The following is a 27,617-nucleotide window of genomic DNA, read 5'->3' as shown; positions in this document are numbered from 1 at the left end:
TCTGCTTATCAGCCAGTGTTTACATGAAAAAGCATTGAAAAAAGCCAACTGTGCGCTATGGTAACACGTGGACACGTTCGCGCACAAAACGCACGATATGTGCGGGGATCATAATCCAGGCGTGTAGAGACTGGATCAAAGTTTCCAAACGCAAAGATCCGATTGAAAAACGAGCGTTCCATCGCCCAGTAGCTTCCACTTCTGTTACACAGTAAACCAATGGAGGCGGGACTATGGCCCAGGCTCAGACTGGATACGGAAAGCTGGATCCGGTCCAGACCGGAAATGACCGGATACAGTTAGGGGGGCGGGCCTAAAGAGCCAGAATCAGCGAAAATCTGCGCTAATACTTTTAATCCTTTCATAATGATTAAAGCTAATTAAACTTTGCGGGCTCTACGGGCATGGCAGCGCGGTACAGCGGGAAATCGACGGGCTCTACGGGGATCGCGAGGTATGAGTTAAGTGCTGTTCGGGTCATTTTGACCCGTTTTACATTTTCATTTGGAAAAAAAAGGTAGAAGTTTACATTTTTTCCACCTGAAACTCACTGGCCTTAAAGATTCTTCTGAGATGAACATGTAAAAAAATATATTTTTACACTACACCCATGCTACACCCCCCTCATATTTTTTGAACCTTTAGTGCTGTTCGGGTCATTTTGACCCGGAAGCACAAATGCACAGAAATACACAGTATTATGCCAAAACACAGACACACAGTCACCCCCACTTCTAACACCCCCCTTCCGAAGCCCCATTCTGAACCCTCCCCCCCTCTCCCCCACCCCACCCCCCCCCCTCCCCACACCTAACCCCCCCCCTCCCCTGATGCACAGAAATACTTCTTGCTCAGCTCTCACTGAAGGCGGTCGCACTCTCTCTAGCTCTCTTATCTCTCCCTCCCTCGTGTGTCTACTAGCGAGGCAGATAAAGTGCATATTACAGGTGAATCGTTCACTTGCGGATACAAGCACCAAAATTGGCACACATACTCCTTAGGCATTGCTCTTTTCAGAAAACCATCTGGCCAAAAAAAAAATCAAGATGGCGGCCAATTTTCATGATGGCCGCCATTGAATATACAGTAATCTTGCATTCCGCAATAAAATCCCATAGACTTGTCCTATTTGAATAATTTTGGTGTCAAATCATACATTTATCACTATGTAGAATCCAAATTTGGACCCATGGACTTACTCAATGACTTCCTTGTACCATATATCAGTCCCGGAATCTTAATATTCTGCTAATAGTGTGGTGCGATGCGTCCAAAAAAACAGCTCCCGTAGGATTTTTTTGCTAAAATTGATCTTTTTGCAGATCCTGGTTCTATAGAGTCCAAACTATGAGAAAATGATGGGTGTCAACTTTTCCGGATCCCCACCCCCTTTCTGGGGGTCATCTAGTTTGGGACCTGCCAGAACAGTACGCCAGCCAGTTAATGTCCAATTTTCTTAATATTAGGGTTGTTTTGTAGGTTTTAAAACATTCTGAGTTCATTTATTACACTTTTGAAGCAGCCAGAATAAGCTTTCTGACTTTTGGTTGGGGTCTTTCCTCACCTGGGACCCCCCAGATGGACCCCTGAGCCTTTCTCAGTACTCGCTCTGCTCCTGCTCCAGAACAATGTCATATTAGATCATAATTGAAGCATAAACTTTTTTTCTGAAAACAAAAAAAAAGTAGTAACAAATACCAGGGGTCTTCCACAGGGGCTTCGGGACCCCTGGGGGTCCTCGGAGTTACTACCTAGTGTGATAAGAAGTGTACTTCTAAGGATTTCTTCGCTAAAATGTATTTTTTTTTACTGCTTTGGCTTTTATAGGGACCAAACTGTCAGAAAATGATGGGTGTCAGATTTTCCTGACCCCAGCCCCCTTTCTGGGGGGTCATCTATTTTAGGACCTCGCAGAACAGTATGTCAGCCAGTTAATGTCCAATTTTCATAATATTAGAGTTGTTTTGAAGGTTTTAAAACATTCTAAGTTCAAATATTGCACTTTTGAAGCTGCCAGAATAACCTTTATGACTTTTGGTGGGGGTCTCTCCTCACCTGGGACCCCCGGAATGACCCCTGAGCCTATCTCAGTACAGTCCTTGCTCTGCTCCTGCTCCAGAACAGTGTCAAATTAGATCATAATTGAAGCATAAAAGCTTTTGTACCTGTACCTGGGCTCTGTAGCTAATACCAGGGGTCTTCCACAGGGTCCGGGACCCCCAGGTGTCCTCAGCGTTACTACAGGGGGCCATCCAAACGGCTGTTTCAGTTTTGGCCCTATTCTTGCAAGAATAATATTAGAAACTGTTAGTTTTATGTATCCTGGGTTTATGTAGTGTACTTGATGGTTTATTAGTATTCTCAGTATTATTTACTAGTTAGATGCCTCAGGGTGCCAATTCTTTGCCATCTGGCCAGTGATGTATCGGACCTGTTACCCATATATGGAGACCCCCTGGTACCCATATATGGAGATCCATGTACTGTATATGGAGATATGCTGTGAGAGCCCAAACATGCTTACTCAGTTATTTGTTATGTGAAAGTACTATGATGTCCATGACAACTGACAACATACCCTTTTATGCCCATACATGGAGATCCCTGTCTGTAGAACCAGTCACACAGATATGGGCTGTCTTGGCCATCTGTCTTGGCCATATATGGATTCTGTTAGTGTGGTATGTGGCCAATGTGGCCTCCATATATGGGCATTCCCATATGAAGTCCTGTTAGATATGGGCTTAATATTGAAGACATCAGGGAACTCCATATATGGACCTTGTCATACATCTTGAATCTATGACCTCAGCATCAAAGGCTGGATTGGGGTATGTCCCTGTGACAAACTATTATCATGTCCACTAGGGGTACTTAATGTACATCAAGCAGCCTCACAGAAACAGGACATAGACTCCTGCCCTATGAGCCTCAGGGCTGGGCAGTGGGTTGCCTTTGGCCAAAGACAGAACTTAAAGTGGATTCTGTTCATGACCTGTGTTGCACTCTTGCAGAAAAGAGCAAAGGGATGCTCTTCTTCCATGCCTTCACTGGCTGCGATGTTGTTTCAGCATTCCGCGGAAAGGGGAAGAAGTCTGCGTGGCAAACCTGGAATGTTTGTGATGAGGCTTCCGGTGTCTTCAGCAAACTCAGCCATTACCCACCTGTAGTGAAGGATGAAGACCTGAAAACCTTGGAGAAGTTTGTGGTCATGATGTACGACCGATCCAGCACAGCTGAAGGTGTCAATGATGCGAGGTTGGACTTGTTTGCTCGGAAGCAGAGGCCATACGAAGCCATTCCTCCAACGCAAGTAGCACTGAAGCAACATGTGAAGCGCGCTTCCTATCAAGCGGCCTGCATCTGGAGTCAGTCAACAGTATGTCAACCAGAAATGCAGACTCCTGACAACTGGGGCTGGACCAAGAAAGGAGATCTGTGGCAGATTGATTGGACTGAGCTCCCACCCATTGCAGAGAGTTGCCAGCAGCTGACCAAGTGTGGATGCAAGTTGGAATGCTGCAGTCGATGCAAATGCTACCGCTTTGGTCTGACCTGCACGGCACTGTGCAGCTGCAGGTGCGAGGTTTAGAAGCGTTGTAGTCTAGGCCTACTATACTATTGTACTATACTGCCTAGGCCCTAGATAAAAAAAAAAAGAAAAGACAAAAAATAAAAACGACCTCCTGCCTCGACGGGATCATCACCTTATCGTGGTGAGGCAGTTTGCGTGTCTCCATGACCCCCAGAGCTATGTCGGCAGGAGTCTTGTACTCCTGTACTCCTGGCAGGGTTACCCAAGTCGAAAAGGTCGAAGAATAGAGACTAGACAAAGAGTGATCCCACGGCGCTATTATATCTACCAGGCATTTTAGCCGCGTCAGCCGCTGTGCATTGAAATCCGCTCTGTTGAGTTACTACATTACTACATTACCCCCCCCCCCCCCATACACACACACACACATACACACTATAAACCTCTAACAATACTAAGATATACACTACCACCCATTTTACCCGAGTCAGACATAACACAAACCTCTAATTTAGCAGAATATTAGGATTCCGGGACTGATATATGGTACAAGGAAGCCAGTGAGTAAGTCCATGGGTCCAAATTTGGATTCTACATAGTGAAAAACGTATGATTTGACACCAAGATCATTCAAATAGGACAGGTCTATGGTATTTTATTGCGGAATGCAAGATTACTGTATATTCAATGGCGGCCATCTTGAAAAATGGCCGCCATCTTGAAATTTGATTTGGCCAGATGGTTTTATGAAAAGAGCAATCCCTAAGGAGTATGTGTGCCAATTTTGGTGCTTGTATCCGCAAGTGAACGATTATTTCTGTTATCTGCCCGGCTATACCCGCTGCTTACGGAGAGTTTCCCCTTCTCATTGTCTTCGAAACGGAGCGTATCTGAACACTGTCTCTACTCTCGTAGCTATTTGGACCTATTTGGAAGCAAACATGGATCTGGTGAGCTATGCACTGAATGCCATGGATACTATCTTTTCAACACGAAAATCTGGTTCGGAGGAATCCAGTTGTCCCGACGGAACCTACCCAGCTGGATACGTGATGGACTACCGGCAACGGTGGAATATGATGTGCCTTACGGTTCTTTCCGTTGAGGATGTGGAAGATCTTTATCTTTTTACTCTTGTGATAACAGGGTTTCTGCTGATTGGCATGGGCTTTGCCTTGGTTTATCGAAAAATCTGCAAGATGGGAGGACCCACAGGAGCCCCAAAACTGCCCGTCATGATATTGGAACTGCACAAAGTTGCTTGTGCCCAGACTGTTGCGTTTAACGAACTCAAACGCAATGTCAACATCTTGCTGGAGCAAAACAACGCTATGCAAAGAGGGCCAAAATATGGACAATAGAGGAGTATACTCTAACTCTCTGTATCCCTCGCCCGAATTATTACGACCGGACTGGCACGACCTTGGAATACCGCACTCCTCCTGTGAGATGGGAACTGTGTTGTGTGCGCTCGCCCCCCAACCCCCCCCCCTAAAGGAAGTCAATGTGAAGGGAAGCCTTTCCCACCCTCACCCAATTAATGTCTGCTCCCACACGAACATCTGGTGTTTTGACTTTCGAGCTGGTGCTGGGCCAAGGACGTCTACATAGTATCGCATTGTCACCAGCGAAAAGGACATTCTGACCTAGCTACTATCTGGAAGCTTACAACCGGTCTAACGCACACACGAACACAATCGCAGACTTACACGCACACACACATCCATTCACCTGCCTTCACCCCCCCCACCCCCCCCCCCTTCCCAATGTTCGTAAGGGCTTATTTTTTCTTTCTCCCGGGCAGTTCCAGGAGGAACTGCCCGGAAGCAATGTTTTTTTTTAACGGCCCAAGCAACCCAACACCATCCAATGCAAAGCTTGCACCTCCCAAATCTTTTTCTTTTTCTTTTTCAGCAAGAAAGGGCTATAGCAGCGCCGTGGTACTGTATGTACTGTATGGCAGCAGCGTGCTCCCTTAAATGCACAAATACATTTCGTTGTACTGTGAATGTACTTGTATGTGTACTGTTCTTTGAAAATGAGTTGATCGTTGACAAATGAAACTGTGCCTGTGTACCTGTACTGTATTGTTACAATGACAAATAAACTCTAATCTAATCTAATCTAATCTAAAATACAAGGAATCATGTACAAACACAGATACACAATCACCCCCTTCCCCCTTCTACCCCTTCCCCCTCCAACCCCCCTCACCTTACCCTTAACCCCTCCCCACCAAACCCCCCAACCCAAAAGTATGTAGGAGGCTATAACTTTGGCGTCAGTACTATGGTGTCAGGCATCTCCATATTTAGGTAGAAATGCAAGACAGACAGACAGACAGACAGACAGACAGACAGACAGACAGACAGACAGACATTCCATAGATAAATAGATTTTCAAGCAGACATTTGCAAGCAGCGCATCACTGTTGACTTGCTGTCATATTTGTATGCTTTATTGTAGTTTCAGATTCTTTAAAGTGCATTTTAGCTACCTTGCGGTACATGCTATGTTAATTTCTGCTTGTGTTTATTCATATTTATATTATGAAAATGCTGAATAAGGACAGATTAAAAAAGCATGCACATCCCAATGTCCAATGAAGTCGCTGACTCAAGAAATACCTTGAAGATTAGAGCAGAGCAGAGCAGACACATCAATAGCTGCCATTAAGAGGATTTTATTTAATGCAATGATGTGACATTTGCAGCAACAAGCTCTTCCTCAGACTTCACGGATGAAGAGCGTGTTGCTCAAAGCGCCACTTTATGGCATTGAATAAAATCTTCTTAATGGGAGCTATTTGATGTGCCGATCTTTCTGTTGTAATCTACATAATGAAAATGCTAAATACCATCATGATAATATGATAACTGTGAGTGAAGGGTACTGGTAGCCAAGTGGTTAAGGCGCATATCACATAGGCTTAGATGCCCGACAGGCTAGAATATACCAGTTTTGATTACCGAGCCTGGCAGTTTCAACAATATTGTTGCTGTCGGGCAGAAATTATGTTTCCATGTTTAGAATGATGTTTTTGTCAAATTAATGCCCTACCTCATCATACAAGGGTCACACAAAAGTAGTGAAAATATCCGACAAGCTCACAATGCCTCGCATCTGTGAGTTTGTATTGACGTATTTTGAAAAATGTTTTTAAAATAAATAAAAAAGGAACAGTTTTAGACGAGAGCACCGATATGAAAGAACAGATAACCACAACAATGATAACACCAGAATAATCATTTCGAAGACTTAAAGGGCCTACACCATGCTTTTAAAACTATATTTTTTGTATAAATATATGCTCAAAATTGAGTCTTAGACAGGTTTTAACCCTCAAAAAACACTCTGACCATTCTTTTTGTTTGTTCTAGCTCTACTATAATGAGGCTCTCCAGCTGCAATACCAAAACGGCCTCTGTTTGCTCAGGGGCGCATCTAGTGGGGTTTTTCCAGAAAAAAAAGAAGTTTTTTGAAAAAAAAAAAGTTTTTTGAAAAAAAAAGTTTTTTGAAAAAAAAAATGTTTTTTTAAAAAAAAAAAGTTTTTTGAAAAAAAAAAAGTTTTTTGAAAAAAAAGTTTTTGAAAAAAAATAGTTTTTTGAAAAAAAAAAATTTTTTTGAAAAAAAAAATGTTTTGCCCAAAACCAGAGAAAGACACAACGGTCAGAAATAGGACTTTGTGAGGATAGAAGGTGCCAGTGGGACCCCAAAAAAAGGTTTTAAAATAGAAAAAGTGAAAATTCATGGTGTAGGTCCTTTAAGTAAAAATAATATAAGGGAGAGGAAAGAAGAATGATGTAAGGTTTATATCAAGGAATATGCTGGCAGCTACAAAAAGATACAAAGCGGCAAGTCTGTCACAGAGTCTTTCTCCATTGAAGTGTCTATCAACACGTTTGTTGTCAAGCATGCGTCAGGAAGCGAGAAAAATATAAAGGCTGGTGTTAAAAACAACGATTAGAATTGGGTTTCCCCCATATTACAAGCAGGAATTGTGTGAAAAGAGAAAGTGAGTGGAAATGGTTAAACAACCTGCTACATTTTGTAGCTTTGTAGCTGCAGTCGAATTCAGCTCAACTTGGATTGTTTGTAGCTTTGTAGATTTTATAGCAGCTACAAACATCGAACGTCACTTTGTACTGTATCTTCCTGTCGCTGGCATCCTTTGAAAATGAATGGTAGCCTGCAGTGGTGGAAAGTAACTAAGTACATTATATTTGAAAACTTGCTAGTTACTTAAAGGAGCTATAGTCAACTTTTTCTTGAAAAACGGATGCTAAAATAAAAATAATGTTTCGAAAATATTTTATAAAAAAATAAGCTTCATATATGTGTCTATTCAAAAATGACCACAAAAAGCGTACACTAATGATAAAATAATCATTTTGGCCATTGTCTGACCGACACTTTGTTGACATTCTAGTCTATAGACTAGGATGTAAACAAAGTGTCGGCCCTACAATGAAAAAGTTGACTATAGCTCCTTTAAGTTTCTATTCTTATTACAAAACATACATTGCCCACTTCAGCCCTATACACTTAGGCCATTTGAAAATAGGGGTGGCAGTGGCTCAGGGGTATAGAGAAACCATCATTAGAACAGCGTCATTAGAGGGTTCCCGAAAGGTTCCCAGTTCGATCCCGGGTTCCCCCAGAGTTAGTGCGAAGAGTCCTTGGAGCAAGAATCTGGACCCCTAGTTGCTCCCAGTGAGCAGGTTGGTGCCTTGCATGGTTTCCTGCGCCATCGGTGTACCGTGTATGAATGTGTGTGTGAATGTAATGCACAATCTCTGTAAGTTGTATTTTCATAAAATATTGTTAAAATGGTTGTGATGCTATATTAACACATTTTCTGGCCCCCCTGTCAAACCAATGCCTTTTAGAAGGGGTCTTCAACGTTTTCAGGCCAAGAACCCCTTAACTGAGAGAGAGATGAAGCAGGGACCCCCTTTACATATTGTATAAATGCGTTATGCAGATTTTCATCGACTTGCTTGACGGCGCTGTCATCAGTCTTGGATTTGTGTTAATGTTTGACACTAGCCACTTCAATTGTCGATATGTAGTAAACATGACTATTCACTCTGTACTTGGTCTGCTCTTTTTGATCTCTACACCAAACCTCTTTGCTGAAAATAGCTTGTAGATCTGCTATTTCTGGCTAAAGTTCTCCTCAGTATAGGGATGCGAGGGTTCAAAGTTTTTAATTGAAAATAATTATCCTATCACACAAGGATTTGGTGGCCCCCCTGTAGTAACTCTGAGGACCCCCTAGGGGTCCCACACCCCCTGGCTTATTACAGTATGTGTACCTGACAAAGGATGTGTGCATGTGGCCGACAGCAAGGGGGAAAAGCCTCATTTGAACCCTTGGCTGCAGAGCAAAGACTCACCTGGGCATCAAACTGCCACAGAAACGGCTGATAGGAAACGTACCAATCCGCTTTCCACTAAGAGCTTTCCTGTTGTTGCCAACAGAGAAGGAAATGAATGCAGAACCAAGCTCTTCCTCTGCATGTGCTCTGTGTGGTTCTGGGATGTATCAACACCAAAGTCCAAGATACAATATTTATCAAGATATTTTAAATAAAGAAATAGTCCAAATTGTGCTATAAATAAATAAAATAAAATCATATGTTGTGATTAAATGAGATACACTCTGCCTTGAGAGCTTCCAGCTTTGTTTGACTAAAGCTAAGTTAACTCCTAAGCTAAATGGCAAGGCTATGTTCATTAGGCAACAGCAAACGGATTAAGACGTTTAAATAACAAAGCAATCAGCGAGAAAGTCATAATCATTGTTTTGCCCTGAATAACTAGTCTAGATGCCGTTACAGGAATAACACTGAGACATTTATTTTGTTATTGCAATATCATGATATCACAATAACAACAATAATGTTACATCCCTAGTTCTTACAGTGTAATTGAGCAGAATTGAGGGATTTCGTTTTCGTTTTGCACTTTTTTAGTTTTTAAGCCTCCAGACTTCACAGGTCAGATGGCTTGACTTTCAGTTCACTGGAACAAGATCACGTTAAATCTCATCTGGCCTAGGCCAGCTGAGCAGGGGAAGACGATAAGCTCTCCCAGAGACCCTCGCTGGCATGCCCTTTACTGGAAATGGGACAGACATTAGCTCTGACATCCCTGGCCCGCTTTTTGATTCCTCTGTTTTTCTGACAGTCTTGGTCACTGGCCCACTTTCAAAACAGCAGGGGTGTGAGATCATTGTTGTTTTACACGCATTGGCACGCATGTCTGTCTCCCTCTCTCTTGCCTTTTTTTTAATTCTTCCTAAAAAGTATTGCTGTTGCCTGCTCTCTCTCTCTCTCTCTCTCTCTCTCTCTCTCTCTATTTCTAGCACTCATTCCTTCTCTCTTATCTCTCCCCTTCCCCATTCTCTCATGCTTTATCTCTATCATTCGCTCGCAGTGCCTCTTAAAAAAAAAAAAAAAAAAAACGATTTGCAGATTGCAGCAACTGAAAGGAGTTCATGGCTTGCGGTTCAGATGTTTCTAGGTTTAGATGAGAACGCCTGCAGCTAGGAGTATAGCCTAGTCAACCTACATTCAGTATGCTAGAGCTTCAGCGGGAGTGAGGGCTTTATATTAAGATTAGTGTCACAGCACATCACATCATACTGTATGAGCTAGACTTCCAATGAGTCGTGTGAACTACCTCTCTGTGAATTAAATGTTTGGTAGAAGGCTGAACGCTAAAGAACGGTGGATATTGGCTACCTGGGTTATTGTGACTGTATAGGTCGCAGTTACTAACCTGCAGCTCAAGTGCGTCAGTCAGTCACGCCGTTCTTGTCCCTTTTATGCCCAAATATGGAGATCCCTGATGTCCTCAATATTAAGCCCTTGTCACGCTCAATATATTGCCGAACCTTGTCCCTTTTATGCCTGGGTTATGTAGATCCCTGATGTCATCAATATTAAGCCCATATCTGGGAATGCCCGTACAGTATGTGGAGATCCCTGATCAGTTCATATCTAGGAATGCCCATATATGTACATATTGTGTCAGTCTATGTGGTCTCAGCACAACCTAGTAAGACACTCCTTAGGGCGTCTGGCGCTGTTTTTGAATTTGAATCCTGAAAAGTAACATTTATGGACATAATGAGGTTTCCACCCGACAGAGGCAATTTCTACAGTAGGTACATTTTGTCTTTTGTAAACGGGGTAGAACAAACTTTAACCCCCATGAACCCCATTTGTTCCGAGAGGCCTAGGGAATGCAAGTGTCTTGTTAGAAAACTATGACCCGCCAGTTTGCGAAGATAATCATCAGGAATGTGGAGTAATTAGTGGCCAATGCTATTCTCCAGTGTGCCCTGTTCTTGAACTACGGGCCTTGGCACAACACTGTAATGCCTGATTCATAGTTGGTTGCGCGCCAGTGTGGCGCATCAGAGAAAAGAAAATCTACAATCTCAGAATGCAAGTTCTGAGCTTGCAGATTTGCTATATTTGGTGCGGGACTGTGTCTGTGCTGTGAACACACTGTAATTGATGATTGGTCCAATGTTTTACATGAGACATAACGTTACCAATCAACGTGTGCTTTTGGCAGTGGTGTAAATAAGTACATTTACCTAAGTACCGTACCTAAGTACAGTACTGTACAATTTTGAGGTATTTGTACTTTACTTGATTATTTCCAATTTCCAATACTTTTACTTCTACTCAGATCCAAATATTATACTTTTACTCCAAAATACAAGTATTTGAAAGGTTTAAAGGTAGTTAGTATACTTTGTAGATTTGGATTATTATTACAAAACTTACATTAATTACTTTACAGGCTACACAGTGTCATAGACTGTAAGTGACTATGTTAAAACACTGTGTTGTAACCTGCATAGTAATCATGCTAATTTCTTTAGGTTTGCCTGACCTGGTTCCTGACCCCAACTATGTCCAGGCCTCCACATACATCCAGAGGGCACACATGTACTCTCTCCGCTGTGCTGCTGAGGAGAAATGCCTGTCAAGGTAAGTCCGATGCTTTGAAAGCTTTATACTACACTCTATAACCACGGTATATGCACACATTCTGTATGTAACGCAGGTTCTCAGTGGTTTAACCCAATGTATTGACTTGAACACACATACATTTGTCAAATAGTTTAATCGGTGTCAGAAATGTTTCAACTCCACTATGTCTATTTTGTTATATGCATTAGTAATCCTTGCAAATTCAAGCATTGAATTGAACAAAATATCCCTTACTTGGGTGTGCTATTACCCATACTTATCATATACTGTGTAAAACTACTGGTCAACTACTGGTCATTAGCGATAGGCTATAGCAAACCGCGGTCGCGCCGTTTTTCGCCATGGACCGGGCCTCCCTCAGACCACCTCGTCCGTTTGCGCCTCGCTGCTGTAGAGGGGTCTTGCGTCCCTCTACGACCAGGCGTTCAGGAGTTACGGACTCCTACACCAGAGTAAATGCTGTTTTTATGTTGAGGCAAGCTACTTCCAGAGAAGACAGCAAGACATGCTGTGATTGGCCGGCAGTGTATGATCCACGCTGTGATTGGCCCGGTAGTGTATGATGACGTAACTTTGCCGCAAAAACCGGACCTCAGCCCGGATTTCAAAAAACATATTTAGAAAAGCCTTTCAGGGCTGAAATTAATTGAGTGGGTGTTCTAAAACTTTAGCGATTTAATAGTTAGATCAAATTTAAGATGTGTTTAATTGAAAAAGTTGCATAGTATAACTGTAACATAGCGTTGCAATTATTTCAACCACTTTATCCATGTACACGTCGGCTATTCAAAAATAGCAGCTCTACAAGCTCACAGCGCGTCATTTCATGCCGGCGTGGCGAGCTTGCACACCTGCTATTTTCCCATAAGACAAAAAAGAACAAAGCTCTCAGCGCTGCATAAAATGAAGTGAAACACGGTCACCTTGAGGGTAACTGTTGTTGTGAGAGAGTGTGCTCGGCCCCCGTCGCTGAACACTAAGCTATACCAGGCTGCCGCCTTTTGACTACATAGACCCACTTGAGATGATGGAAGTGTCCTGTCCCTTTGGCCCTGCTCCTCCCCCCCATCACAAACACACAGCCATCCCTCTCCAGATCCCCTCTCATATCCTGTCTGAGTTCACAGCAATCACCCACAGATGGCCCGCTGTAATTTGCCATACACTCCCAATGTCAACACTCGGCCAGCAAGATGAATGGCTTTAGAGACCTCTCCCTGGTATTGAGGGATCACAGTTTGTGTTCTTCTTCCCCTCCTCGTCTCAAAGATAAGAGAAAACCCTGCAGATCTAAATCTTGCACAACAGAGTGGCTACCTGGATGTTTTTCTCACAGTGGAGTTTAAAAAAAGAAAGTGTTATCGATAGTGTTATCTGTGATCTGTGTTATGAATTATTTATTAGATGCTGCATTGTGTACGCCCGCAAAGCTTTTCCAGCTATTTTATTATGTATTTATTTATTAGTGAGTGAGTGAGTGAGTGAATCAATGAATCAATCAATGAATGATATATCAGGGCAATCACTGGACGAGAGACGCCGATTTTTGTCATAGTCTCTACATACTTTGTGTATGTAGAGTTAAGGTTAGGGTCTTGTCCTAGACAGGTACAATGGCTTATCTTTGTAGCAGCAGTTCTCTGCACTCTGTCTTGTGGTCATGACGGTTATGTATATGTGTTCTCCCAATTTAGCACTGCTTGTGTACAGCTCCGGGAATGAATGAATGAATGAAGAAACGTTATATCAGGGGAAACACTGGGAGAGCGACACGGATAAACTAAGCTTCAGACCTCCTAAAACAAACTGATAAGACAACTACAAGTAATACTACTTATCGTCCTTAAGCCCATGACCCACCTAATTCCAACACTATATATTGCTATATAGATTGGGATGGCTCAGGGTAGAAGACAGGGTTAAGCAAATATCACTGGGATTGGTATTTAAGATAGTCAAAGACATATTACCTTCAGTGCCCTCAATACCCTCATACATGTCGATTCAAACAACTTCTCCAAAGCGAGTGACACCCACAGCCACAAACTAGAGGGAGCAACCATGATCTAGCCTATACAGTACCACCCAAATTTAGAACAAACATGGCAGAATTCTGTTTACATCTCTGACTAATGAAGTATTCAATCAATCAATCAATCAATCAATCAATCAATCAATCAATCAATCAATCTTCATTGTAGTCATTCTAATAAGTCTTGTGTTCCCACTGCATTATACCGTCATTATAATGCAGTGGTTCTCAAATTGGATTCCAGGGACTCTGTAGGTTCCTTTAGGGGGTCTAAATTGACCCATACAAGTCTGACAGTGTACAAATTGAACCAAATGAACCTGTCAGGTACACTGTCAGAGTTAAGGGGAGAGCTTGAAATGTGAACGTTTGAGAAACACTGGTACAATGTGTTCTCCCTCTGTTCTCCAGCACGGCCTACAGCTCAGAGACCACAGACTATGACGTCAGAGTGCTGCTTCGTTTCCCACAGAGAGTGAAGAACCAGGGCATCGCTGACTTCATGCCCAACAGACCCCGGCACACCTGGGAGTGGCACAGCTGCCATCAGTGAGTATACTGACTTTTACTCAAGCTAAACCAAATCTGAGTACTTCCACTGCATTATTAACACTCTTACCGTATAGCTCTCTCAATGGGGAAAAAGAAGAAAAGACATGAAACTGAGAGAGTGAATGCCAAGCCTCCAGACAATCTAGATCCTCATCATCATCATTAGTTCAGTGCTGTCTGTCTGTAGACATACGCTGGTATTTGACAGCAGCAGCACTGGGTGAAATGCAGCACTAATGATGTCCTGTTAAGGTACCCTCTTCAGTTATCTGACTCAGGGACATTTTAATGACCAAGTAGTATAATAGGAATATGTCTTTTTGGGTACAGTTGGGTCATGTACTGACAATCTATAGACTTACACGTTGCTATTTTGTGAGAACAACAGGGCTCCCTATCGTTGTCATCGGGCAGAAACCTTGTATCTCCGTATCTCAACTCTGTATGTCTTTTTATTTTATTTTATTTGTGAATGAATGCCTTACTCACTCAGTCCTCTCCCCGATGCTCTTTAACATCTACATCTACGACCTACCGGAGACAAAATCTAGGAAGTATGGGTACGCAGATGACCTAGCCATTATGCTGCGACAACCAACCTGGAAGGCAATGGAGGACGGTCTTAATCAGGATATGGGCAATCTGGTTGACTACCTCCAAAGGTGGCGACTGCAGCTCAGCATAGGCAGTGATGGCAGAGTGGTTAGTAGTGTCCATACCTAGGACTCCGGAGGCCCCAGAGGTCGCAGGTACGATTCCCCGCTCCAGCTATCACTGCTCCCCTTCCCTCGCGCTCCTTGTGGGCAGCACTGGGTTCAGCTGGCTTAAGCTGAAAAAAAAGCAGCTGGGTTGGGCTGCGATATCTGAATTTCCCTCGCGGGAGGAGTAGGTATTTAAGTGTAAGTAAGTAAGTATAGGCAAGACAGTGTGGGCATCATACCACCTCAACAACAGAGAGGCAAAAAGGGAAATTAACGTGTTTGTTGACAACAAGCGCCTGGAGTTCCAGCAAGCCCCAAAATACCTAGGGGTACGCTTAGATAGAACACTGTCCTTCAAACAACACCTTGAAGACGTGAGGGCCAAGGCAACATTCAGGGTCTCTCTCATCCGACATCTTGCTGGTACGACCTGGGGAGCATCTGCCACCACACTACGAATTTCCACCCAAGCCCTGGTCTTTTCGGCAGCTGAATACTGTGCCCCAGCCTGGTGTAGGAGCCCACATGTCAAAAAGGTAGACTCCGTAATAAACAACTCCCTTCGAACCATAACTGGCTGCCTGAAGCCCATTCCTGTGTCCTACCTGCCAGTCCTTGCAGGAATTGCCCCGGCCGGCCTCCGACGAGAGGCTGCAACCCTCAAGTTAGCAAGGAAAGCCCAGATACACGACTGGCATATCCTGCACCACACCACAGTGGACACAAAGCCTCCAAACAGACTCAAGTCCCGCCACCCTTACAACAAGGCGGCACAAGAGATGCTCTGCTCCATCCCGGAGGACATGTCCACGAGGGCGTGGCTGGCAGCATCATGGAAACAGGAGTGGGAGTCTGCTGGGCCCTCCCGCATCCACCGCTACATCTGGGACCCGGGAGTTGGCTTTGAGGGAGAGGACCTACCTCGCCGGCAATGGACTCTACTGAACCGCCTGCGCACTGGAGTCGGCTTCTTCAAATCAGCAATGAAGAAGTGGGGCTTGGCAGAGAGTGCAACATGCAAGTGCGGCGAGCCTGAGCAGTCTGCAGAGCACATAATTAACTCCTGTCCCCTGTACAAACCACCTTCAGAGGCCGGCCTCTTCCAAGTGGGACCAGAGACAAGAGCGTGGCTACACAATACTGAGTTGGACATTTGAGGATGATACACAAATGAAGAAGAAGAATGCCTTACTTTGTCATACTATTAGTGTCACACAAAAGTAGCAAAAAACGGCAGTCTGTAAAGCTCACAATGCATCACAACGCATCACATCACAACGTGTTGTGAACTTGTAGACCGGCTATTTATTTTATTTTATTTTATTAATATTGAACCATGCAGTGAAAAGTATTTATAAGAGCTTGTGGGGTCTATTTTGTTTGTCTTAAGTACCAGCTCTTATGCCTTAACTTAAAGGCCTGTCCATACTGTCTCCAACCACCGAACATTTCGTCTGAAAGGTCCGGTTAAAAAAAAAAAAACATTACCCCGAATTAGAGTTCGGAAAGCTGCACTTAGGAAAGTCGGAATTCTCTGACGAAAGGTTCGGTGCTCGGAGACAGTATGGACACGCCTTTAACTTAAGGCATAGCCTAGGAGCCGGTAATTAAGACAATCGAAATAAATAATTACTGCATTGGATCCACTGGAATGCAGGTTCTTGTAATTTCCTTACAAGTAAAGTAACAGTGTTGGACATACAAGGTTCTCCGCCACGACAGCGTTATATGCAACACAAAATGTAGGCTATTCATAGTACAGTATAAATACAGCAACCGACTCTATTACTGTATATGTTTGTGCTTGTGCAGCATGGCACGTAATGTATAGCTTTTTCTTTTTCTTTCTCTCTTTGCATTGCGTCTGCACATTTTTGTTTGAACGTACAGATTTGTGTTGCCTTAGCAAGCTGATAGCAGCTCACAGTGAGTGGTCTCTGGAGGGTCTGGGGAGTGAGGTGATGTTTGGATACCCCATGTGTTTTCTCTATGACCCCATGCTCCATGCATCCCATGGCTGCTCTGTGTCTCACTTTTCAACACGTCTGTCTGCTCACCACCGTGCTCGCTCGCCCCTGGCCTGCCAAGCTCCACTCGTCTCGCTGCCCGGGCGGGCAGGGGTGTCGCACCAAATTCTGGGCCCTGGGAACAAGGATTCACTGTGGGCCCCCCATGAATGTTCTTCATAGGAGGGGCGTTTTTGTGCTTTAACTATTGAAAAATAGCAGATCTACGAGCTCACAGCGTGGCACCGAGTGCCGCGCTGCGAGCTTGTAGATCTGCTATTTTTGAAAAATCGTGAATATTTCTTTGAATATTTCAAATCCTAAAAAAAAGAAAAAGAAAAAAATGTTTCTATGTCAGTGGTGCTCAAACTTTTTCATGTAAAGGACACCCAAAATAATGTGTATTTGGTCACGGACGCCCATCTCAAAATATTTAGTTCCAGGGACCCCCCAGAAGCTAAATTTAAGTTACAAATGTTAGCTTAAAAATACATATATTCAAAGACACATTTTCACGACTTTTCAAAAATAGCAGATCTACAAGCTCTACCTAGCCTAGTAAACGACCAACTTCCGTTCTCCAGTGAAATGGTTTCCGGAAGAGGGCTCTACCATAGCTAAAGCATAAAATAATTAAGGCCCCTCCACCTTGGGCCCTAGTGACTCAGTCCCACTTCCCCCCCACCTTGTGACGGCCCTGCCGGGCGGGCCGGGCTGGGCTCAACTGCAAGGAATGTTTGAATGCCTGGCCATTTCGGGGGGAAAAAAAGAGAAACAAGAATTGACACAGTCAATATATGAGCTGGTCGCATGTGGGTTAAAAAGGCGGGGAGATTTAACAGTCTAAAAGAACCCTTTAACATTAGCCCTATGTAATCAATTGAAAAGGGCAGATGTACAAGTTGACACACAAGAACAATGACATGTCATTATTAGCCTGTAAAGAAAGATCCGACAGGTAATGTTTTTTTTTTCTTTTTATTGAAAGATTCGAGCATGAACAGGTTGCAGTAAACAAGACAGTTGTATATTGCAGGAAGATGAGAGTTCTATATTGCAGTGAACAAGACAGTTGTATATTGCAGTGAACAAGACAGGTGTATATTGCAGTGAGCAAGACAGTTGTATGTAGGCTGTACTTGTTAACCTAACTGTTGTACTGGGTGGGTTGAAATAGAATCATGGTTCTATAACCAGGTGTGCTGTTTAGTGTTGCGCAGGCTGACCCGGTGCCAACGTTTCAGACCTTTTCAGGCGGGCGGGTGGGTTATCACCACTCTCACGTGCAAAAAATAAATAAGAATAATCACCTGTTCTTATTTGCCTTTTATTTTTAATAAGAGTAGGCCTATAAGAATAAGAATATACAATGTTTGAATACGAGCACGAGCAAGCGAGTTTTAAAATGCGCCAGAGGTTTCTCCTCCGCTCCTTGGTGCGAGGACCGTCCCAAATCCGCTCCTGTTGAGGCCGCGAACCACATCTTGCCAACATTTGACACAACAGGAGCACAGCAGAGAAGATGCACAAACAATTCAGCTCAGAAAAAGTTAAACTAAATGCCACAAGCTTAAACCTTTATCCCATGATTTTGTAACCCATTTTTCACCCAGTGCATGGTGAACTGTGTAGCGATTTGTGTGATTTTAGGGCAAAAACTGTAGGAGCAGTATTCAAAAATGTGTTTTAAAAAATGTGGCGGGGGTCCCTGGAGCTGCGGGGGTCCCTGGAAGGGTGGAGGTTGTGGATTGGCAGACAAGGATTGTGTGTGGAAAATTTCACATGGATAGGGGCAAAAAAGTGTGATGTGACGTGACAGACAGACTGACAGACAGACAGACAGACAGACAGACAGACAGACAGACAGACAGACAGACAGACAGACAGACAGACAGACAGAGGTTTTCATAGTAACTGTGAACTGACGGTCGCAATTATAATCATTAGTTTTGTTTATTTTAATTATTATTATTAAGGAACTCTAGAAATCTCAGTTGGAACTGTTACCCCAGTGACCCGATGCTGGATAAGCGGTTGAAGATGGATGGATGGATGGATTGTGCTGCTGGTGTGTGTGTGTGTGTGTGTGTGTGTGTGTGTGTGTGTGTGTGTGTGTGTGTGTGTGTGTGTGTGTGTGTGTGTGTGTGTGTGTGTGTGTGTGTGTGTGTGATACACTGTATTGGCTAAATGGCCCACCATGACGACACCAACACCTTATTTGTTATGTTAAATAGCTACTGATTATCCCCCTTGGGATAATAAAGATATCTATCTATCTATATATCTATTAAGTAGCCTGCCTAACAGCCATAAGCATACCAACATCATCATCATCAGCACAGACTTTATTTGTTTAGATCGATTCATATTATTGTCTTGACCTGGGCGGAATGTGAGTTACTTTCATCAAGTCTTGTCATGAGACAAGATGAGAAAATATGTGTAGGCTACGACTCATTTTATACCAACACAACACATTGTATGTGTTTGTATCAAGAAGCACCAAGGAATAGGCTACTTCATCTGATATAAAGCAACTTATCACTGGACTGGACAGTTGTGTACATACGGTAAGAAAGACAACAACCTAATAAATATACCTACAAGTGAATTTGCGTGTTAATGTATTCATTTGATCTGTGATGATGGTGTTTAAACAGCCTATAGCGACGAATGAGGTAGACAGTAGCCTACAGCTGTCTATTTCTCTCTATTTCAAAACAACCAGAATAAACTGCTTCAAATGTAGGCTAGGCCTACGTGTTTCTTATCATGCCGATTGCTTATAAATCTACAACATGTGATATATCTGGCGTTAAAACGTCTCGAATCCGAAAAGTTTTAGCCGCTCCGAGTCGCAAATACACAAGAGTGTCGTCGCACCAAATTCTGGGCCCTGGGTACAAGGATTCACTGCGGGCCCACATGAATGTTCTTCATCTGGGGATTTAAAAAATTGCAGATATACAAGCTCGCAGCGCGGCACTCTCGAGTTTATATATCTGCTATTTTTCAATAGCTAAAGTATAAAATAATTAAGGCCCTTCCACCTTGGGCCTTAGCAACTCTCCCCCCCCCCCCCCCCTTTTGTGACGCACCTGCAGTCCTCCACACATGTCAACACTTCGCGTTTTTCATTCATCATTGGCTACTTTATCAGTAGCTATTTTACATTACAAATAAGGTGTTGTAGTCATGGGTCAATGGCCTTTAGCCAACACAGTGTATTCATATTTAAATCGACTTTTTTAAATAAAAAACGGCGATCTGTGGTCCAACAGACAGGGGCTTCCTCATTCCTTTTTTCCCCAAATATTCCTCTGCGGTTTTGTTCCATAGTTTTGTTCTATTAGCCGTGTAGGCTACTACACCTGTTTGAAGGTGTATGATTCTCTCTGTATAATAAACATTTGGTTGCATAACACAAAGAATGATAGCCGATCTGCTGCAGAGTCTTTTCTCTCTGGTTCCCTTCAATCCCGTTGCCGTTTTTAACTAGAGATGGGACGTTCGTGAACGAATCGAGTCATTTGAACGGCTCTTTGAAATGAACGATGGGATCCGGTTCACAGTAGGGAGCCGTTCCTTTCTAAATAAACAGTTGTGGAAAAAGTACAAGCACATTCACATAGTAGAAGTTTGCAATTAAAATGCACTTGAGTAAAAGTACAAAATTATTAATCAAAATGCAATTAAACCAATGCATAAAGTAGCCTACTTATTATGCAAAATGTCCCATTTTAAAAGTTTTCCAATGAATACGTAGGAAAAAATAATAAAAAGTATTAAAACATTTGAAAATAGCAGATCTACAAGCTCGTAGCTTGTAGATCGGCAAAATGTATATGGCCGAAATGTAAATAGGGTTGAAATCATGTGTAATTATGAACACAATCTACAAAGTAGGCCTAACTAGTAACTAAAATGAGCCAGTCTTTTGAACGGCTCTTTGAAAGGAACGAATTCCAGAGATCCGGTTCACTTCAAAGAACCATAAATCCCATCTCTTTTTAACCCATAGTCTGGAGGAGCGTCGCCTGCGATTGGCCCTAATCAATGCAGTTCTTCCCCCCCCCATCGTCTGGAGGGCCGCGACAGCCAATAGGCAAAAGGTGCCACAAACTCACCTAAATGTTGGAGTTGGTCTGACCAACTCAAAAATGGCAATGTCCGCTAGCTGGCCTTGAGGGTGGTTCTGGAGGGAAAGGACCTGAATAGCCAACATACTGTATACTTGGATAAAGTTGTTAATATGATTGTGATGGGTCGCTGGCACAAAGTCTTTTCAGATTGGGGTTCGCAAGAATACATATTAATTTAGGGGTCCTGGACCTGAAAATGTTTGAGAACCTACTGCATTGGAAAACTGGCAATGTGGCTGTCTGTGTGTCGTCAGCCTTGTACCCACAAGGGGCTGGATGGGAGACATGCTGAGGCAATCGTTGCACTGGGCATTGTGAGCGGAATGACAAATCAATAGTTTTTTCCCCCATCAATTTCTTTTCCTCTTTTTTTTTATAAACTTTCCTTTTTCCCCCTCCTCAATTTTGTCTATAGGCCCTGTCACTCCAAAGCCCTATATTGCTGTTTAGTCTTTCGTCTCTGTCGGGTGAAAACCTCATACTATGTACAAAACCGTTACTATTCAGGATTCAAATTCAAATTCAAAAGCAGTAAAAGTAGCAGATCTACAAGCTTGCAACGCTGCATGAATCATCAAGTACAAATTTGGCACCATGAGTTTCTATAATTTGACTAGGGGTTGTTTGTCCATCACTGTGCATGTAGGTTAGTAGAACATAACCGTTGGCCATTGAGAAATCCTCTTCAGGGAATGAAAATAATGTGGCCCAGATTCTGACAATAAACTTTATTGCCCTACATTTTATTCACATAAACTGTGTAGTAGAGACGTTTTATTCAGGTTTTTACATCCAGTCCAATCCATCTCACTTGAAGCAGAGAAAAGGAAATGGATTCTCTTGAGTTTCACAAGCTATGACAAAGTTTGAATCTTTTAACTCACTGTTCCTCCACGTCGGGTTCGGGGCCCAGCAGCGGTCCAAGTGGACACTTACGAATCCGTAACTGCCAGGCAGTACACTTAGTTCCTCCTGTTCCTATTTGAACATTGGGCGAAGAGTCCCCTCCATTTGCTCTGGTCCTTGGCGACCCTTTTTGCCAGCTGACTCCCATTGCACTTAGGTCTTCCTTGGCTGTCTGTCTCCATCTCTTCTTTGGCCTCCTTCCCTTCCACATTGCCACACTTGCCGGTCTCTCTTGGCAGTCGGAGTACGCCATTCTCCTTCTCCTGTTGACAGTGGTGCCCCCCCTGCCCTTCTCATCACCTCCTCATTGGTGATGTGGTCTCTCCACGATATCCTCAAGATGCATCTGAGCCAAGAGATCCAACTTGCTGGTGATGTTGACTGTCTTCATCCAGGTCTCACAGGCGTGGAATGACCACTGATATCGTATAAAGGTGTAGCTTGGTGGCTGTAGTGATGGCTTTGGACGACCAAATGTTTCGGAGCCGTTGGAACACAGCTTTGCCCATTCTGGTCTGTACGTCTTTTTCCACGTCTCCTGTGCTCCAGCTGTGCAGCACAGGCCGTACAAATGAAACCAAATGGGTCTGTAAGGGTCCCATTCACCTGCAGTGAGGAGCCCCCACTGGGAGGACATATAAAGCCTTTGTCCTTCCTACTCCTCCCGCAGTGCAGTGATATCCTCTCCCCGCCCGGCTTCCCTCCCCTGAACATGGGCCAATTGTGTTCATAGTAGACACTCGACAAAGCCATTCGTTTTACGACGTAACCCTATTTTATACTTAAAGGAGTAGTTCACCCGCAAAATGACTTTTTTTTCCTGTTGATTACTCACGCCATGGAGACTTGAGTTCAGTCATATTTTTTAGTTTTTTGTCGCATACCTAAGTCAGTAATTTGATTTCAATACATTTACCCCCATTGATTCCGGATGAGGACCCAAATGCATTTGGGTACATTTACTATATCCACGTCATAGGAATGTGACAAATAAAATAAAAAATATTGAGGTCTCCATGGTGTGACTAATCAATAGAAAAAAAGTCATTTTGGGGGTGAACTACTCCTTTAACAAGCTCATACGACGTGTTGTGAGCTTGCAGATCTGCTTTTTGTGTTGCTTTTTTTAAATGTTTGTAAAACTGTTTTCGGTTTGATTTGGGAACCTTTATTTCTCTGTGTGTAGTGCTTGGAATGCAGCATGTCAGGCCTGTGCTAAATAGTTCCCATACAGGCCTTGTTTCTGTGTAATAACACACACTCAGGCCCAGACTGTGATCCCCCCTCCATCCCTGGAAGTCCCTCTACTGTTGCAACACAGTGGAAAATGACTCATGGGTGTATGGAGAAGGATTGGAATGTGTTGTATATCGTCGCTGTTGGATGGAAACCTTGTATGTTCTAAAACTTTTCAGGAAATTGCCCCCCCCCCCCCCCCCAAATAACAAATAATAATACTAATATATAATAATAATAAAAAGAACCTGTGTTCCAAATGGAACTGGAAATGGATTATTTTCGTCTGTTCAATATTTCGTCTCTGTCGGGTGGAAACCTGATAATGTATGTCAGGATTAAAATTCAAAAGTACCAAAATAGCAGAACTAAAGCTCAAAACGCGTTGCATCGAGCCACGTTTCGAGTTTGTAGATCAGCTACTTTTGATGCTTTTGTGTGACGCTGTTAAAAAAAAAAAAGATTCATGCCTTTATTGAGGGGGATAGACAGTAGGCTGACAGGACATGGGGGAGAGAGATGGCGAGTGACATGCAGCAAAGGCCGTCGGGATCGGGACTCGAACCCGCGACACACTGTCAGGCTACACTGAGACTACAGCAGGGGCCTGGACCGCTGCGCTGTGTGATCAAGTAGGGCATTCATTTATGAAAAAACTAAAGGTTCGAATATGGCTGTGACAAACTAGTTGAAACACGGAGATACAAGGTTTCTGCCCAACAGCAATGATATAAGGATTACTAGTCATTCTTATTTAGGCCGCCGCTGTGTTATTCCAACTCTGCATTCCCTATAGCTGACATAGCTGTGTGTGTGTGTGTGTGTGTGTGACTGCGTGTGCGTGTTTGTGTGCAGGGAGGGGGATCTATTATACTGAGTAAAGGCAAGGACCCCGTCCAGACAGCTTGTGTGCGTGCACGTGTCTGCATGCGTGCGTGCCTGCCTGCGTGTGTCACACACACACACGCGCACGCACGCACGCACGCAGTCACGCACGCGCACGCACACACACACACACACACACACACACACACACACACACACACACACACACACACACACACACACACACACACACACACGTACAGTATAAGCACAGATAATCATCTCAAGACTTCCATCCAAATAAATGCCTGGTGTGGGAACAAAAATAAAGAGCGTTTCAACCCCCTGGCGTCCTCCAAATTCCCTCATCCAAAGACAGCCAGGCACTGAGGCGTACAAGCATGCATCACTCATACACTCATACACACACACGCACACACACGCACTTTGTATTACTATACTTGTGAGGACATCAGCTAGTTTTGGCTTTAGGGTCAGGGTAAACAATGACCCCCCCCCCCCCCCCAAAGAAAAAGGTAATTGCATTCATAAAATGTATCTAAAAGCTCATAACGTGATGTGATGTGTTTTTTTTCTAAGTTCAAATCAGGCATAACTGTATCGCCAAGTCTTAAAAACTAAACATCTTTAATTTCGTTCACAGTCCAGTGTTGTTTTTGCTGTTGTAACATTACAAGATACCTCCGTGCATTGACTGGTGATAAATGCTGTTCTGAATCACAGTAACCCTTACTGAGATCGAACAGTTGGTGATAATGTCCTCAGAAACTGCTACAGTGTCCTAGTCAGGTCGTACCCAGCGCAGGGATACACCAGTTCTCACACAGAGGTCATTGAGGTCAGGCCAATCTGATGACACCTCAAACTCAGTAGCATGTGTGTCCATTTTAAGGCTGGGCTTTCGTTTTGAACCCCATGCAGGAAACTTGGCTCGCCCTCTCTTGCCAGAGGCACTTAATGCCGTTTCATATCTAGAAACAGAGAAGATCAAGTTCCTTGACAGTCTTGACATCACTGTTCAGCATGTTCAACACACACACGCGCAGTCGCGCACACACACACGCACACACACACACACACTCACTCACACACGCACGTACGCGCACACACACACACACACACACACACACACACACACACACACACACACACACACACAGACACACAGACACACAGACACACCAGTCCAATACTGCACCAGTCCCCAAGTGTGCCATTCGTATAGATACAGACCCTCTATGTTTAACCTGTCTTATACTGGATATCAAGTGGACTGTGGAAGTCATTCACAGCGCCCTCGTCTGTGGCCAATATTTTACTTGTATTAAAAAGTAGCCTACAACAGTATTTGCATCAAAATACTTAAAGCTGCACTATGTTACTTTCCTGTTCTACCCCGGACGGCTTTAACAGGAAAGTGTTGAATGTTTTACCATTGAGCAACAGTAATAGAGCCAGTCTGCTTGATCAGGGGATACATTGAATCAAACCAGAAACAGGATTGTCTCAAAGGTCCTGTCCCGATCTAAATGTCTCAATAAAAAGACCATATACAATAACCCCAAATGTATAAGTTATATTTTATTAATATACTATCGTATACCATACCATACTTGATACTACCTTACATATTGGACAAAATTAAAATTTATAATACAAATATGGCTTAATTGGTAATAAGAATATTCTAAATCTGCAAAGAAACTATATAATAAAAAACTATATAAATATATCTAGATATCAAGTGGAAGTCATTCACAGCGGCCTTGTGTTGTAACAGCGAAGTAGTGGTGGTAGCAGAGAACGCAGTGAGACAGATAGCTTTCAGCCCCCACAGGGGTTGGCAAACAGCACTTCACCTGCAAGCACCTCTTCACTCCGCCCCCCCTTTAATATGGAAAATATGAGTTTGTATTATTGTCACTCACTCCATCTGTGGAAAGTACCCACTTTTCGCTCCAAGTCTTCATTCATTCTTTAATGACTGTTCCAGTAAAAGTCGTGGTCCATGTTGAAACATGGACCATGATCTCAGGAGCACTGGCATTATTCACCGTCTGTCTGACTTTTGTGTCTGACTGTACGGGGTCCAGAGCTTACCTCACCTGTGTGACATCCATACAGAACAAGCAGCACTCAAATGGTTCGTCACTTTAGACTTGTGTGAGTTTCATTCATCAAGTATAACGCTGCTGTCGGGCAGAAACCTCCCATTTCCTTGTCTTTCATAAATTAACGCTAATACTACAGCTTCACACAAATGTAAAGCAGATCCACAAGCTCGAAACGATAAAGACGATAATTGATTTGAATAATTGAAGATCGCATGCAAAGGCCCATGTTATTCTTGCCCCTGTTGAAACGGTTTGACATCACTGACTGGCTTTGTTCATGAACTGATTCTTCTCTTAAGCCTGACATTGTCATACAATGCTGATCTACGTTAATCTATTTTTTTTCTATAATTTTTATCCCACAATGTTGTAACCCATTTTTTCACCCAGTGCCAATTGCCTAAGCTATGTAATCCTGGGCTCTGCTCTCCCTCTGCCGCGCCTGGGGAGACAACGGACTGACCTCGTGCTTCCTTCAATGCATGAGTAGTCCAAGTTGTTTCTTTTCACCGGTATGGACGTAGCGCGTGGAAGGAACACGTTATTCCAAACAGTTCCTTTCCCCTCCATCAGGCTGGCCAGGGGGAGGCATTATTGAGACCAGGATTACTGGGTGTTTTTGTGAGGGTATCTACCCTAGGAGACACAGGGAGAACATGCAAACTCCACACAGAAAGGCCCTTTCGCCAACCCCACCTGGGGTGTGGGCACTGATGATGTATCTATCTACGATCTACGTTAATCTAAGTTAACTACAAGCTGTGACCCTGTAGATCGCCTATTGTCACTGTGCACCAACGGCGTACAATGTATAAATGAAGTATCTAGATCAAGGGTGAGCAACTTTGATGATGGAGATGGCCACTACATTTCCACACTCACCCTAGGGGACACACTGTGTACCCGCCTTCCCACCAGTAGTATACTAACCCAGTGGTTCTCAACCCCACTGGTGTGCCATGGCGACACTGCAAGTGGGGCACCAAATAATTGTCAAAACACTAACATTTTGAGGATAATATAATATTTTAAAACTTCTGTTTAGACGTGAAAAATGGGACAAAGAAAAATGGGTTAAGAAGAACAAAAACAACAAAAATGCTGTGTTAAGTGGTCAGATGGGTGGGCCCTGATCCAGAGGTTTGAGAACCACTGCTGTAAATCGCAATCATTCAAAAGCCCATGATAGTCACAAATAAAGGGATACCAACAACTCTCTTTAAGTGTAACATTTAATTTCAAATGCTTTTACTCATACTTGTATAACACAGCGGCGGCCTAAATAATAATGACTAGTAATCCTTATATCAAGAACACAGCGGCGGCCTAAATAAGAATGACTAGTAATTCTTATATCATTGCTGTTGTGTAAATAAAAATACAATGGACATAAAAAATAACAATGTACCGTAATACCATGGACTGTAGTAAATAAAATACTGTAGGTCATGTACAGTACAGTAAACTTGCTTGTTCGGAATTGAAACAGCAAACTCAATAACATAAGTATTGGGATCTCAACTCGCAGGCCG

At 43.3% G+C, this 27,617-nt stretch overlaps 1 protein-coding gene across 1 annotated transcript in view; it reads left to right on the top strand.

Moving 5' to 3' along the window:
* loxl1 (lysyl oxidase-like 1) overlaps positions 1 to 27,617 on the top strand; it is a 50,838-nt gene that overhangs the window by 8,764 nt on the left and 14,457 nt on the right. Inside the window, exons 2-3 of the mRNA XM_080729248.1 lie at positions 11,439 to 11,547; positions 13,994 to 14,131. Of these exons, the coding sequence (XP_080585374.1) occupies positions 11,439 to 11,547; positions 13,994 to 14,131 (247 nt within the window). The remainder of the gene's footprint in view (positions 1 to 11,438; positions 11,548 to 13,993; positions 14,132 to 27,617) is intronic.

This window comes from Nannobrachium achirus (assembly GCF_963921795.1).
Source record: "Nannobrachium achirus genome assembly, chromosome: 7".
Classification (NCBI taxonomy): Eukaryota; Metazoa; Chordata; class Actinopteri; order Myctophiformes; family Myctophidae; genus Nannobrachium; species Nannobrachium achirus.
This window is presented reverse-complemented; position numbering and strand designations above follow the sequence as displayed.